We start from the raw sequence: 16,565 nt of genomic DNA, 5'->3' as shown, positions 1-16,565 counted from the left end.
AAAACAATTTTATATTCTTTTACACTTGTGAAGGTATTAGTTTTTGAGTTCTAAGGCTATCTGATGCATTAAAAAAATTACCACTATATTTTTGTTACCTCTAAAAGAGGTTTAAATAACAGAAAATAAAGCGTATGGGGAAATTTCAAACAGTTTATGTTGCAATACATTCAGCTTTCCTTCGATCGAAATTTATATCAAAGTGAATATGCTCTAAATTCAACGCCTTAGGGAAGGAGGAACAAATGACAATCGATTCCAAATTATTAGCACGATTTCAGGATATAGGTGAAAGCACCTTTTCATTATTAGTTACATTTCCTTGCTATAGATGGCGTGCAAAATGCCACCAAAACAAAAAAATTCTGAGCTTTCGTTTGGGAAAGGAGAAAATTGAGCTTTCTCCTCGTTTCCAGAGCGCACCGTCCAGTCAATAACTGAATAGGGGATGATCAATTTGTCTTGCAATATCCACTTTCTCCCGATTGCTGGTTAAACCCTATTTTAACCGACTGGTTCGAACCTTAAGTTGGTGGCGCCGGTATCCCACCTGTCATTGCGCACAGTCAGCGAGCATAGCATCTGAGAAGAGGCTTCACCCTGGAACTTCACCCTTAAGGGGGAAAGGCTCTCCCCGAGGTACTGTCCCCTTCACGTTTCTTCAACTAACTTAAAGTATGTGCTCAACTAGTGGGTATATATTAAAGAGAAGAAAGAGTTGTTAGCAAGTTTCGAAGGAGAAGAAAAGGTGAAATAAGAAGAGTAAAGAAAGAATTCTTAACAAAGATTAATCTTGCGGATCTTTCGACCCTATGACTGTGGAAAGAAAGCACGTGAAAACGCCACCGGCTCAACTTCAGGCCGCTAAAGAGGTAAGATGAGATAATTTAATTTATTTTCTTGATTATGGGAAGTGTGGTTAGTTTCTTTCTAAAGATAAAAAGAAACAGAGCATTAATGTTTAGATATTTTTTTTTGGTAAAAATATCTTCTCTATTGTTGGTGTTTTTATTTATTGCCCATAGGATTAGTGGATTGTTTAGTATTAAGGAAAACAGAATAATGTCTAAGATTTTTTACATTTGTTTTTGGGATTTTAATGCAAAAACCGTGACTTTTAATTAATAGTGCTTGCTTCTATTTATTTTGAATTAATTATCAGAAGTTTATACATAATGAAAAATATGTAAACTGCTTTATGTTTCCAAAAAGAAAGAAAAGGAAGCAGAATGGTAGACAATATTTGAATCACTTAAATTTTTTAACTTCAAATTGAGTTAGTTATACAAGAATTGTGCTTATTATGATATGTTGCTTCTTGAAATATTAAAACTTAAACTTCACAAAATAAGTTTTTACATTAATTTTTTATTCTTTTTTGACTTAAAGAAATATCAAAGAAAAACAATGAAAAGCGCTTCCGTTAATTTTGAATTTTTCCTATCATATTATTTCAAAAAAATCTTTTAAATCTTTTTTAAAACATGTTTGTAAATTAAAAAAATAAGTTTATATTAGGATATTTAATTTCTTAGTGAGAAAAAAGTGTGTTAATTCAAATGAATTTTGAAGGTAATTTTACAAAGACATTTTTTTAACAATCATGAGAATATTCATGAACCAATTTCTTATGATCACTCTTTTTATTTTCCCTCGAAAAAAAAACTGTTAATTAAATTATGATAACAATTCTTTAGAATATGAATTATGGAAAATGAAATAACTTTTTGCGTAATTGATTTATCTTGCATCTCATTAAAGAGATTTAAAAGTAGTTTTAAGAAATATACTAAGAGATTTTGAACTTTAGTTTAAATTAAGTTTTAGGTTATGTATTAATTAAGTTTAAAATGTAAAACTGACACACAGTAATAGAAAAATCGACATGCATGATATTAGATTTTTGGTTTTGCGTAAAATAAGCTGCATATTGTGATAGTTAGTAAAATGACAAGATATTTCAAGAAATAAAACGATGTTTTAATATTATGCAACAGAATAAATTACTCATCCCTGAAATAAAAAAAATTATAATCTACTTATTTATATTTTACTTAATTAATTAGTTCTCATTTAATTGATACTCAATTATTTCTAAATAACAAAAGTTAAATTAATGATGAAAATAAGATAAAAAAAATATTATTTTTAAAGGATTAGTTAATTACTTTTAAAATATACTTGATAAAAAATTATTTACTACAAAAATGATAACTGAGGCATATTTTTTAACCGTTACATTTTTTAAACAAGTTTTTAAACTTGAATACTAGTCACAGCAGTGTCAGAGCTGCGGGTTCTAATTACTGGAACCCTTAATTACTTGTAACATTAGTTAAAGCACAAAAACTAATAGTATAATTTAAACAGCTTAAAGAGGTTTTTGTTGTCTTTATAAGCTCTTAACACCAACTACTCAAATTTTTCAGAGCTTATAAAGAAAACAAAATTGAAATAAAAGTGAATTTTATACGCTTTTTAACAAAATAATAAAAAATCTTACTTACTAAAATCTTAATCTACTAAATACCTGGAAAATATATATTTGATTGATTTTTAACAAATCAATCTTCAACATCATTAATTATTCAGTTTATTATAATATTATTAAATAAAATTGAAATAAAACCTTGACTATATTAACGTAATTAAAACTTTATAAAACAAATTTAATCATTTAAATTTTACACTGTTATCTAATGTAGTACAGTTTTTGAAAATTTATTATGGAAAAGAATCTTTTTGACTATGTTATATGAGTGAAGACATTTTGTTTTATGTTTAACAAATTGTGTCACATATGACACAGTTTTTTCTATTAACAATTCTACAATTTATGAACTGGATATTTTATAGAGTTTAAGTTTTTAAATCCTACATTTTCCTAATGCGTATGTTTCACCAAATTAGTATTTTATTATTTATACATAAACAAGTTTTAATACCTATATAGTAGATTAAATAGTTTTGTTAATTCAACAGTAATACAATTTATTCAAAAATTCACTTACTTAAATTATCCTGCTTTAATTATTTTTTTTAATGGTGACAAGACAGATATCACCAATTCCTGAAATCTTTGAGGTGGGAATAGATATGCATATACTTAATTACTTACGATGCAAAATTTCAATTATCTAGCCTATTTAAAAGATATCTTAAAACTCATTTATGAGAAGCTCATTCTAACTGCCTTCAGACTTAACAGCTTTAATTCAATTCTTTCATTTACATAACAAATTTTAAAAATCACGCACTCAATTCCTATTGAAATTTATTTTCATCTTCAGAACCTTGTAATAAAAAGGTTCTAAAACATGTTTAATGTTCAACACCTTTTTATATTTATAGACTAAAAAAGTATCCGACCTGTAAAATATTTCTTGACTGCTTACAACTGATGCAATAAATAAAGCTCTTATTTTATGAAGTAGGTTTATGCAAACTTTATTTATATTACGTCTTGAGAATTAATAAATGTATAATAATTACCATGCATAAATTGCATAATAAATCACGATTTTAATAAATTTATATATCTATATCTATCTATATCTATCTATCTATCTATCTAAAGAAAGAAAAAAAATTTTAATAATAAATTTTGAAGNTAACGTTAAAGAGACTATTTTCTGCTATGAAATATTCAGTTTAAAATTAAAATTCAGTTCATTTATTGTTAGTTTACGTTTAATGATTAATAATTATATTGACTAATAATTCTCATACTAAGTGCATTCGTTCAAGCTAATAGCATTATAATGCTAAAGCGCATTTACTTTAGTTTTATGAAAGCAGAAATATTCAAGTATCTTTCTTAATAGATATCTATTTTAATAAAGTTGCATAATATAAAATAATGAAAGTTGAACTTATATATTTCTTTAATTCAAATAATGATTAAGTGAGAATTATATTTAAAACAGTTTCATTTTCCTTAGAACAGTACTAATTCAATGCATACAAATAATATATTTATGATTTAATTTTAATGTTTAAAATGAATAAATATTTAATACCGGCTAGATTTATGAGTATTTATTTAAAAGAAAATATATTTACTGGAGATATTAAAAATTTTTATTTTTTAAATTCAAGATCGAAAGTATCAAACTGCAACTGAAAAATCCTTTTTCCTTTTATTCTTAACATAAATATGGCAATGCGAAATAAATGATTTTAAAAATTTCAATGCTTTGTTGAATCAAAATAAATTTGGTTGCTTTATTTTTAATTTATCAAAGAATATTTCAATGTTTGACAACAAATAAATATTGTAGACAAATATAATAAAATAAAACAATATTTTTATTTTGCGATTTAAATTTAAAGATTATAGATTTATTGCTTTATTTTATCCTTATTTCCTTTAAACGTATTTTATCACTAGAAATTCTATCTTCATGAAACTAATGTTTTATTTTCTTTTTCCACCATATTTATCGTCATTTTTGTAACATCGCATTTGAGAATGCAAAATAAGATTTTTTAGATGCAAGATATTTTGAGATATGCTGTTTTATTTGTTTGTTTGTGCATTTAATTTTCATTTTTTTGAGAATTTACATTAGATTTAATGTAAAAATTACTATAAATTGAAAGGAAATATACTTAGAAAATAAATAACTACTAGAGTTTTGATCGCATACATATATAGTACTACACATACTTATTTTTTTACTTTGGTTGATAAATTCATATAGATATTAGAAACTAAAATTAAAAAATACAGAATATTAAATTATATTTTTTAGTCAATTGAAATAATATGCAGCATATTTAATTAATTGAAAACCAAAAAATATATTTTTGTAATTGTTTAAATTAAAATATTAATTCCTAATAATGTATTATTAATTAAAATTTAAATTCAGTCTTCATTTAAACAACTACAGAATTATAACTTAAAACTGTAGCTTTATAAAAATACTTTTTCCAAATTGAAAGAGTGAGTAATAGTCACATCAAAAGCGTGTATTGCTTAATCAATAGATACGCACTTGTATCAATATCGAAATAAGTAAGACTTCAATGTAACATGCATTTTAATTTACTTTTATCTTGAATTTGGTATTCTTCAACTGTAATTTCAAATTTGAAATGCATATGTATGCTTATTATTAAAGTTTAATATAAAAGCAGAATTTAACTGATCTATGAAAGCTTTTAACATATGATGCAAGAATTTAGAATTCGCGTTGCTTAGATTGATTTTTTATTTATTTAAATAGTCAAAGTAAAACAGCAAGATAAGTGATATTTAATTGTAGGTGAATGAGGCGGTGTTTTTAAAGGCAGATGCACACTAATTGAAGCAATTAATTACATTTTTGTATCTGCACTTATTTTTTTAAATCAATTATTACTGTAATGAAGTAATTTTAGAAATTAAATGCAGTAATATGAAGTAACTAGTTGCTGGGGTAAATTTGTAGGCGAAAATTTTTTTTTTCAATTTTAAATTTGAATTCTGATCCATGTTCATGATCAATATACTCAAATTCAGTTTTGCTACATAATTTACTTTAAATAATTTTTGTTTTAAATACATATATATATTGAAATTTGCATATATTTAATATATTGGATGAATATATTTAAATATATTGAATTAATCTTGTTTTTTACAAGTTCCAATTATAATTGCTGACGGAAAATTCTTAATTAAAACTAAAATTCATGACTGAAAATTCAGTTAAAAAATTTTTTCAATTTTATTTTTAATATAACTTAATTGATAACTTCCAGAATTGATACCATCTGTAATTCATAGATATCAATCTTTGAAACAGATGCATTTATTTCATACGTTTGTGAAAAAAGTGTGCTACAAAAAAATGGAAAACATTAAATATTTACTGTTGTTTAAGCATATAGAATCGAGAAAATCTAATCCTGTCATATATTTTTGTTGTTGCGTAGACATCTATCAGTAAAGCTTTTTATTAAAATGCCGTAGAAACCGCACAAAATGAGTTTTTCCTTAAGAGTGATCAATTAATTAATTTATTTTATTACTGGTGTCAAACCAAAAGCTACAGCTGATATGAGCGTTTTGATATTTTATATCATAGCCTTGTAATTTTAGTACCAACTCTGAAAATATCATGGATTTTCAATCAAACGTTTGAAGAAAACTGACTAATTGAGAGCTTTTATAATGGTATTAACCCAAGTTTAATTTACATGGATTTTGGAATTAAAACTTGAAAATGTCCGTAAATATCTCGATGACATGAAAACTGTAAGTCAAGATTTCTTTACCATTGAAAAAATCAGTGAGATACTGAAGGTATACAAACATGGATAGCGTGATTGGAAACTCTAACCATAATATGCCATACCAGCTCATGGAACTGAGTTTTCATGAAAGCTAGGTTATTTTAATTGAAAAAAAAAAGATAAAAACTTGACTTAAGTTAGTTATAGAACAAATTTGTAATACAGTAAAATTAATTTGGTTTAAAATCTTTTGAAAATATTCAATATAAGTAAAAAACAGTTATTTCTACATATATTTACATTTCGTTTTTAATATGGAAGCAAAAAAAAGGGTATACATTTTTTGAAAATGATTTAAAAAATTCTCACATTTTTAATTAATTCAAGCATTTGATTTTGTTGTTATAAAACAGCTGTGTGAAACATTTAGGGCAGTATACTCTAGTAGCTTTTTAAATTTTTGAAGAATTTCTGCCATTTATAATTTACATTAATTTATTATTCTGTTCTGTAGTTATAAGCGATATTCTAACTTTAATTTTAATTCTGCAATATACATGAAATAGGCTATTAAAATGCATTTGCATTACGCATAAAAATTCTATAAAGGTGTTGAATTTGTTAACTAACAAGTAATATGAAAAATAAAAATGAAAATTCAATTACAATTGTAAAATTTTTCGAAAAAACTTCAACTAAAGGAGAGTAGACATTTAAAAAAATATTTAAGAAATATTTTTAATTACTTTTCATTAAGCTAATTTAATACTAATCTTATTTCTATGATGAAACATGTGTCACTATGAGACTAGGAAAATCATTTTTATTAAGTTTTTAAATGAAATAATTTGATTAATATTCATGTATAAATAAATATGAATATTTAGTGAATAAGTAGAAATGAGTTAATAAGTGAATTCTATAGATGAGTGAGAAGCTGAATAGATTGTGTAACTAATGAAGAACAGAAGAAGGAAAACATAATATATATTCGGTAATTGTACAAATTCTTGAATTGGAGAATGAATCTGAGAAGTGCCTAAGCGTTGAAATATTGAAGCTATGGATTATTTTATGAATAAGTAAAAAAAATAAAAGGAATGAGTTAAAAAATATTGAATTCACAGTAAATGATCTTAATAGAGCTTGTAATATTTTTCTTAAATTTTCTAAGTAGTTTACTTATGCATTTTAAGATTTAATAATTTTATTTCAAAGTTTTGTTATCTTTCATAGGATATAAATAATTATAATAATTGATATTTCACTAGATTTTTAGTAATGATAAATTTGGCATCTGTATAAAAAACTCTGCAAATATTTATTACAGACACTATTCATTTGCTTTGTTGTCCATTATTTATGCCAGTGTATGAAAAAAAGTGACTATGATAATTAGTAATTTATAAGTATTTTAGTAATGGTATGTCAGACATATGATCTTATTTCGTTATTCTTCCATGTATAAACGATTTGAAAAGTATTTAAGCATTACACGATTTATGTGCTTCGATGTCTAATACCCATTTCAATATATGGACTAAATAATTATAATTATTAATAATCCAGTAGTTTTCTAGTTATAATGCGTCAAGTACGCCCTTAAGCTTAGTTTATTATCAACCTGTATATAGAGGAGTTAAGTGTTCCTTCACCATGCAAATCACATCCCTACTAAGGACAAATTTTACTCCTAAGAAGAGGTGCTTTTCATTTCTCTTAAGATGACATGTGGATCTCAAAGTCCAATATAGTGCTCGTTAAAATGAATTAGCCCTTAGAATGTTCAATCAATATTAAGCCGCATATTAGAGATAACGGAAAGGATTTCTCTAATCTAGTGACTCAATCAATTATGGCAAGTTAGCATCTGTACAGAAACAAGCTCTTAATATTGATTCGTCAGTTTTCCTGAATGACTACAAATTAATCTCAAACTTCACATTAGAATCTCTAATATATATATAAATAGTAAGTTTCTATAGAAAATCAATACTTTGAGTGCCTCCTTAATAAAATGCGATTGAATATTTTTATGATTAATGATATCAATAAATATGATATGTTGATAATACTTTATTGAAAATAGAGTACTTGGGAGGTACCTTGAAAATAGTAGTTTTAGAAAGGCTGTGATTTTCCAAAACTCTTTCCGGAATCGAAACTAAGGATTAAATTGGAGATTTAAATTTATTCAAAAGGAAATTTTTCAGGAAGACATATAGTATTATTATTAAACAAAAGCGAATAAATAATTGTAGCTAAGATTCCTTTCACATTATTACTTAATCAAATATACATAATTTTATTTTTCAAAGACATAGTAAATCATTTGCAATTCACAAACAAAAATCATAAAAGTAAATATTAACACTAAAAAGTGTGTTGATCTTAAAAAAATTGTAGCAATTTAAAAAGAAATCCTTTCACTTTTGCCTCAGTACTGATTTTCAGAGGCAATGAATAAAATCAAAATTGCTTTTTGCACTTCTTTTCTCTACCGTCTATGTTTTATCAAAAATTCTAATGCTTCTTTGTTCTACCAATAAGGGTTATTAGCATTTTACGTTATTGTAATCAAGCAAAATAAAATAAATTTTTTCTACGCATAAGCTGCAATTATATAGAACTCATAAAATAAGTTAAAAATATAGAGAAAACATAGAAAATAATAAAGAGTAATGAAAAATAAAAGATTTTTAGGAAATTATTAAAAAAAAGGAAACTAAACCTTGTACTAACATTGACTGTTTTGTATATTTATAAAATTTAATTGAATTTCGAAATGTCATGTTTCTGGTATGTCACAAACAATATTTCCAAAAATAACTAGCTTCAGAACTTCACATAAATTTTTCAATATCTAATTTTTTTATCTCAACAGTTGTAAGCATTTCTAGAATATACGCAGAGGGTATTATTTACAAAAACTTCGTTTAAAATAATTTTTTCTGTCAATAGTTTGTTTGTCACATGAAAATCTGTCATTTTCCAGCCTACTTTTATTTAGTGATTTATAACAAAAATCGATAGCAGCAGAATTTAATATCTTATGTTAATATATTGATTAGATACCATCCCATTTGAACATGTCTTGTTGCATAAATAAAAAACAAACTTTCTGGTTCAAATTTTATTTCAAAATTTTTTTCAAGGTGAGTAGGTTTTTCTGTTGTCATTTTCCTGTCTACTTGAAATCCTTAATAACATGAACTACGTAGATTTAGTTGGGTTATTTCAAGAAATCCTGTTGTTTTCTGCGGAATGTAAATGCCTTAAGTCGAAATGTTAAACTGAAGTAAAGTTAAATGCTATAAAATGGCAAATTTGTCATTATCCTGGCTGTCATTTTCCCGTCCTATAAATGCCAGGACATTGAAGTGTTACCAGAAATTTTTTTAAACAGTATACTGTAAAGAGCGAAAGCAAATATTAACCTAATATCAAGTTTATGTATGATTGTTATGTGATTGAATGTAATAAAAGTTATTTATTTATTCAATGACTGATAATTATACACAATTTTATTCCGTACACATTAGCAACGAAAGCACTTTTGATTCTTTCTACAGTAGATAAAAAGAATTAATTTAAGCAATTTATGGTTCATCTAACATAAAGGCTTAAGGTGAGTTACTATTAGCCTAAAATGACTGTTTTTTAAACTAAGATAATATGTCATTTTCCTGGCTTTCAATATTTGGTGAATTTCAATTTTATTTTTTTTCTTGAGCAAATGTCAATAAAATACACTGCTGTCTGTAAGATATTAATAAATGTAACTAAATAAGTGTACAAAAAAAAATTTAGATTATTTTGAAAACTTTAAATTTGAAGTAATTTTTTGGTCCGAATTGTNTTCCATATGTCTATTATTTTTCTTTGTTTTATTCTTCATTTTGAACTTTTGATGTTTTCTCTACATTTATAACTTATTTTATCAGATATATATACATATATATCTGATAAAATAAGTTATAAATGTAGAGAAAACATGAAAAAATTTAAAGAATATTGAAAAATTATACTCCTAATATTAATTTTGTTTTCAGATTTATTGATGATTTAATTATCTTTAAATTTCAAGATTATACAATTTTAGTAAATAGTTTTTTCCCCGAGGAATTAATCTTGCTTCGTAATCATGAGTATAATGTTAATTTTATTTATTGGATTTGGGTAATCAAGAAGAAGAAAATATCTGCTTCGTTGATTTATACGATAAAAGAAATGATTTTAATTTTAAAATAAATAAACTTATTAATTGGAATTGTGATGTTTCTAAAAACATCTATTTAAATACCATTTTTAATTAAATGAATAGAATTAAAAGAATATGTAGTAAGGTTTATTTATCCAAAAAACAAACAGACAAACTCTTTTAGAATTTGATAAAAACAATGGATACCCAACTAAAGTAATTAAATTCAATATAAAATTATTGAGTTAATTGTATGTTATTTTAGATAAATTTACTAAAAAACTTCTTTGTTATTTTATATAATTTTTACCATGTGCAAATCTATTTCGAGCAAATACGCGACTAAAAATATGTACTAAACAGGCAATTTATGCTTCTTTCACACACTCTCTCTCTTTCTCTCTCTCTCTCTCTCTCTCTTCTTCTTCTTCTTCTTTAATAATAGTTAGTTTTCTAAAATCATCATCATTATATAGTTAAATATCAACCCTATTGATTGTAAATATCTTTAAATTATCTAGTATAATATTAACTTGGGCACATTTATTTTCGGACCCATCCTTGGTAACTAACAAACGAAACGCGTTTCAGTACTGCAGTAAGAACGCACTTTAAAACAATCAAAAAACCCTCTTTCTACGCTTTTACCTCAATTTGCGCTTCTGTTTTCATATTTTGTAATCTAGCATTCTTATTACAATGATATTTTAAATCATTCTGAATCTTTTCCAGTTCATGTAAGTTTATTTGTATTCGTCTCCCTTTATAGATTTCGTTTTATGTTTTGATATCTTTTTTTATACATTTAATTTTCTGTTTTTTGCGTGATATTTATTACTTAATATTTATTACTTTATGTGTTCTACTCTATTTTGTTTAAAAAAATCGTTTGAGTGTTCCTCACTCTATTGTATTGGTATATTTTGCTTTGGCTATATTGAAACAATGTTAGAAAGCATTCCTTTTTGCGGATATAATCGTGTGAGCTGATGAAGAGATTATTTATTTCTTTTCAAGACTTTTATTATTTTTGTTTAGAATAATTTTTTTTTCTCTTTCTTTCATTATTCTGTAATTATTTCCATGTTTTACATTTTAAATTTACACAGCTTAATTTACACACACACATATATATATACATACAGCAAAATAAATAAATACAAAAAAAACACGAAAAAAATTAAGAAAAACAATAAGTTTCATTTATTGCGCATGAGCTGTAAGTAAACAGAACTCATTAGATAAGTTCAAAATGAAGATAAAACAAAGGAACAAAGGAAAACTATATATGAATTACAGAAGGAGTCTTATCATNTTCAGTACTATTTCATATTGTTTTACAACACATGGTTTTAGCCCTCTGGTGGGAAAGACTTTAAAGCAAAACTTACAAAAATTACTTTTCTCAACAACTGAAATTTAGAATAGTGTGATTAAAAAAAATATGTGAACTGTTTGCAATTTCAAATTAATATTGAAATGCACAGGTTTAGAATTTTCTACAGTTAAAGTTTTCGGAACTTCAGTGTTCAAAAAAGTATACAAAAGCTAGACGTTAAGAACGTATCCAATGCGCGAGCAAAGCGAGCATCGGATTGCAAAGCAATCCGAAATGAACTGCGAAAGCTGTTCCGGGGGTTGGCGAACGCCAGCGAGCAGGGGGCGAAGCCTCCTAGTATATATGTACATAAACAAAGCATCACGTAAATTGTATGAAATTAATTTAAATTAGAGTTAAAAGTTCCATGCTAGTAGATATCTCTAAAGAATTACTTATAATTAACGTATTCTACTTAAATGAATCATTTATAGAAAAAAAAAGTTAAAACTTAGTTCTTTTTTTAGTTTTTATAATCTTCAAATAAGATTATTTTCAATGCTCCTTTCAACTAATAAATTTTGAGGGATTTCACTAAATGCACCATTTTGTACCCCATAAATTTTAATTAGTACTACCCAGTTTTTTTCGTTTAAACAATTCATTTTGTGTGTAAGAACTCTGAATGCTTTACTTGAACGCAACAAAATAATCCTTAGGTTTGTTCATCAAAGTATTTTTATCTATTTGAATAATTTACAACCGTTCATTTTATGTTGTTTTTTTTCATTTAAGTAACAAAACTTCCATTAAAAGGATTTGAAAGCACTCAATTTTCAATTGAATAGAAATCCAACAAATGCCTCTAAAAAACGAGCAAGGATGTCGGAAGATAAAACTTATCCAGTATAGAATAATGAAAATCATAATAAAATCTATAAATGAGGGTTATTTGCAAATAAATAGGTAAAGTTCAAGATTTCTCATTTAGGAATTTTCTTTAATCAATATTGTAACATTTTGTTATGAAAACTTTGTAATTCGATATGTCTTATTGAATAAATATTTAATCGTAAAATATTACAGGTAAAATGCATGGGTCATTCCTCCAAATCCTAACATGATCATGTTCAAACAAAATATCAAATATTTTCTAGATTCAAAGTTATTTTTTATGCTTTTAAGACGTATATTTTTCATGCATACAAGGAAAATTATTCATTTATAACTTCCTAAAAGATTTTTAAAAGTTATTCTATGATCTTTCAAAAACTTTTTATTAAAATTATTTAATTTATGTAAAATCTTCACATTACTTTAATAATTGAAATAATATGAGGAAATAATATACATCTGAAAGCGTTAAGTAATATTTTTTGAATCCGCTTAGTTAATTAAATCACCAAGGTGTATCATTTGAAAGTTAGTCCCGAAGATTCCATGTCACTCTCCTGGTCCAGGTAATTTTTCTATTGTTTTAGGAAAAAAAAGGAGAGTATTGCGAGAGTACTACCGTTTATTCCTTCTATTCTTTTGGATTAATTGAATGTTTAGAAGACCTTATTCACATGATCTTCTTATTATAGCTTTAAAGCTCTAAACTGAGTAGTTTAACAGTTTCCATGTCATGTATAATGTATTATGTATAACTATGTGATAGTTCTAATAGAAGAAATTTCTTAGCCTCAAAAATGCCGTTAGAAGTAAGTAGCATGCTTTAATTAAAAAATGAGATACAAAAATGTTACGTTCACAAAATTCCTTGAGACAAGAAATTTATTTAACTTTCAGCATTGTTAAAATGAGTGCGCTTCCCCCCCCTCTTGTTAAGTGCCTGATAAAAAGTAAGTATGAATTTGTTTCAGATATTTTAATGGATATTTAACTTTAATGAGTTTGTGGTTTTAAATTTTCTTCTTTTTGAGAATTACACGCACTCAAAATTTATGTTTTGAATAAAAAAACTATTAGTAAATAATTTATGTATTGATTCATAATTTTACAAATATATACATTATGTGTAATCATGACAGAAGTATTTTAATTAGTTATCAAACATTTCAAATATCTGTAAAAACAGATAAGTGAAAAAAAGTGTGTGGCATAAAGTGTGATAACTAGACAATTCGAGCTATAGTCATATTTTGTCTGAATGAAAATGACACAGATCCAATACCTTAATCCCACAAACGCCAAGTCTGAATATGATATTTTATGTATAACGTACTATTTTTATAAAAGCAATTGCTTTAAGAAGAATTAGAAAACTTAATCATTATTTCAAAACTGCCAAATTTGTTTAGGAGCTTGATTTTTCGAACCATCAATAATCAATAGCTAAGCATGATCATAATTATGAATTTAAAATTATAATCCCACTAAAAGCAAAATTTTATCAGATGTTAACAATTATATTATTTTTTAGTTCCTAATCGTATTTTTAAAAACTCTTACTATAAATAATCTATTCTGAATCTAGTAGTTGATATATAAGATGCTACCTCTGTAAAATATACAATTTTCAACTTGAACTAAATTTTACAATGGCTTGATTTTAGTACCGTTGGAAATTATGAGAATACATATTTAAAAAAAAATTTAAAAATAAAAATTCTAATCAATTTTGAAAAACCTCTTCAGATAGTCAAGTTGGATAGGATACCAAATACTAAAACAGGTTAAATATCTTAACCTTTGTGTGGGATAACGTGAACCTTAAAAACCTCTTTATAAAGTTTTAAGTTGTACAATTCAAAAATTCAATTTGGTACATACCTTGACGTTGACTTTCCATTTTTCCATATTTAAATAGCAGATAGACAGATAGCAGATAGATAGATAGCAGATTTAAATAGACAAAATTTTCATTTACTTTACGTACTAAATTTCGGAAATGGATTTTGATAAAGTGAAGAAAATCCCTGTTTTGCACAACAATATTGCAATTTATCACGTTTTTATTTTCTACAATTTTTTATTTTATTTTATACCCTTGAAAATTAGTGAAATATAATTTCGTATTTTCATACCATCCGCTGATTTTTATATGTATTGTGCTAAAACACCATCTTGGTATTGTGATCAGGCCCAAAAAAATTACTAACTAGATTATAAAATATTGATTTAAAGTTTAATTTTAAGCCATTTGTACTGCATTATTAACATCAAACTAATGAATAAGGACGCTGTCAAATTTATTGTTTAAAGTAAAATTGTTAAATAATAATAATAGTTTCATGGCTTCTATTTTAAAGTATTATTTTCTTATGGGTTGGTGTTATTTTGTTTGAAACTATAAAATTTTTATAATTACCATCCTTTTTTAAAGTGTCTGATTTTAAAGTATTACAATTTTGCCATTTATCTTTATTTCTGCGTGAGCTGTTGTAAAAAACTTGTTTTTAAAATATATATTTTATGATCTAGATATTTCATTATTTAGAAATAAATAATAAAATATTAAATTCTAAAATGAGTTTCCGTCATCATAAAGTTCTATTTTGCATAAAAAGAAACAGTACGCAAGTTTCTTAGAGCATAAAAATAATTGGATCTTTACTAAATAAATTGGAGAATTAAGTCACAGTTTAGACTCGAATTTAATAAGGTATTCATAACAATGTTATATAAATGAATCATCAAATTCTTTCTTCAACGACAGTTTTAAAGCTTTAAGAAGGAAAATAATTGTCTCAATTAATATGGATAAATTTTATAAATCTAATTAAATCACAACTTCCTTGTTATGTAATTGTTGTAAAAGAGAAAGTTAAAAACAGGGCTTGTGCAGTTAATTAAAAAAAATCAATAAATCTTAGGTCCTGAGATGATCCTGATCATCCTGAAAGATGAACAAAAGTGTAACTTGCTTATTTCAATACAAAATAAAATTAGTTATTATATAAAAATATATGCTATAAATTATTCATTTTTTGTTTAAGGAAAAAGTTCAAATATTTTATATTTAAAATAGAACGCATATAAGCAATATGCTTAGAATGGATAACAAAATAAAAAAATATAGAAAATATATTTCATAGAAACTAGTATAAGATTAAGATATTAATTATTTATTTTTTCAATTAGCGTGCTAATAAAATTTTTTTTTACATAATAAAAAATCAGTTCTAATTTAAACTGCTTTATAAGATGTTTTTTTATTATCTAAGAATTAATTTAATTTACAAGTGTATGTGACAAAAACATATACAATATTTGATTTAGGATTGATTAAAAAAAACTTGAATTCAGATGAGAGTATGCACTAAAATCTTAATTATTTTAGCATTGTAAAATGCTTTGTGGATTATTTATGTTATTTGATAACTTTTCAAAAATCATTTGGGAATTTAAAAATCATGCTTTTAAAAAACTAATAATAGTTAACTTTGTTTCTATTTGATGATAATTAGACGTTTACGTTTCGTCCCCCATTTGCATGAAATTCATCTAAATGGAAATAAATTTACGTTTATGTTACGTTTCATAAATATTTTTTAGTCTTTTAAAAAGTTTTGCTGAAGAAGAAACGCCCTATCAACCTTTTCTAAAATCATCTGTTTTCGATTTGAATTTCTAAAAGATAAACTTGTTATAAAGTTTATAATAAAATATTTGTGTAAAATTCGTGTTACACAGCTGCACTCAATCTCCAATCACAAAATATTAGAGATAAAAAGTTATTGTAAAGATATTAAAAAATAAACCCGGGACTAACTATAAGTCCTAATTTTACTCAATATTTAAAGTAATATACTTCGAATAATTTTCTGTGGCGTAATTAAATGCTTCCATATATATATATATGTACATAAACAAAGCATC

At 25.0% G+C, this 16,565-nt stretch overlaps 1 protein-coding gene across 1 annotated transcript in view; it reads left to right on the top strand.

Annotated features, from left to right (window-relative positions):
* The first annotated feature begins 336 nt into the window (after positions 1-336).
* LOC107456089 (inactive dipeptidyl peptidase 10-like) overlaps positions 337-16,565 on the top strand; it is a 253,685-nt gene continuing 237,456 nt past the window's right edge. Inside the window, exon 1 of the mRNA XM_071183704.1 lies at positions 337-872. Within this exon, the coding sequence (XP_071039805.1) occupies positions 813-872 (60 nt within the window). The 5' untranslated portion in view covers positions 337-812. The remainder of the gene's footprint in view (positions 873-16,565) is intronic.

The sequence above is a fragment of the Parasteatoda tepidariorum genome, chromosome 7 (genome assembly GCF_043381705.1).
Source record: "Parasteatoda tepidariorum isolate YZ-2023 chromosome 7, CAS_Ptep_4.0, whole genome shotgun sequence".
In the NCBI taxonomy this organism is placed as follows: Eukaryota; Metazoa; Arthropoda; class Arachnida; order Araneae; family Theridiidae; genus Parasteatoda; species Parasteatoda tepidariorum.
This window is presented reverse-complemented; position numbering and strand designations above follow the sequence as displayed.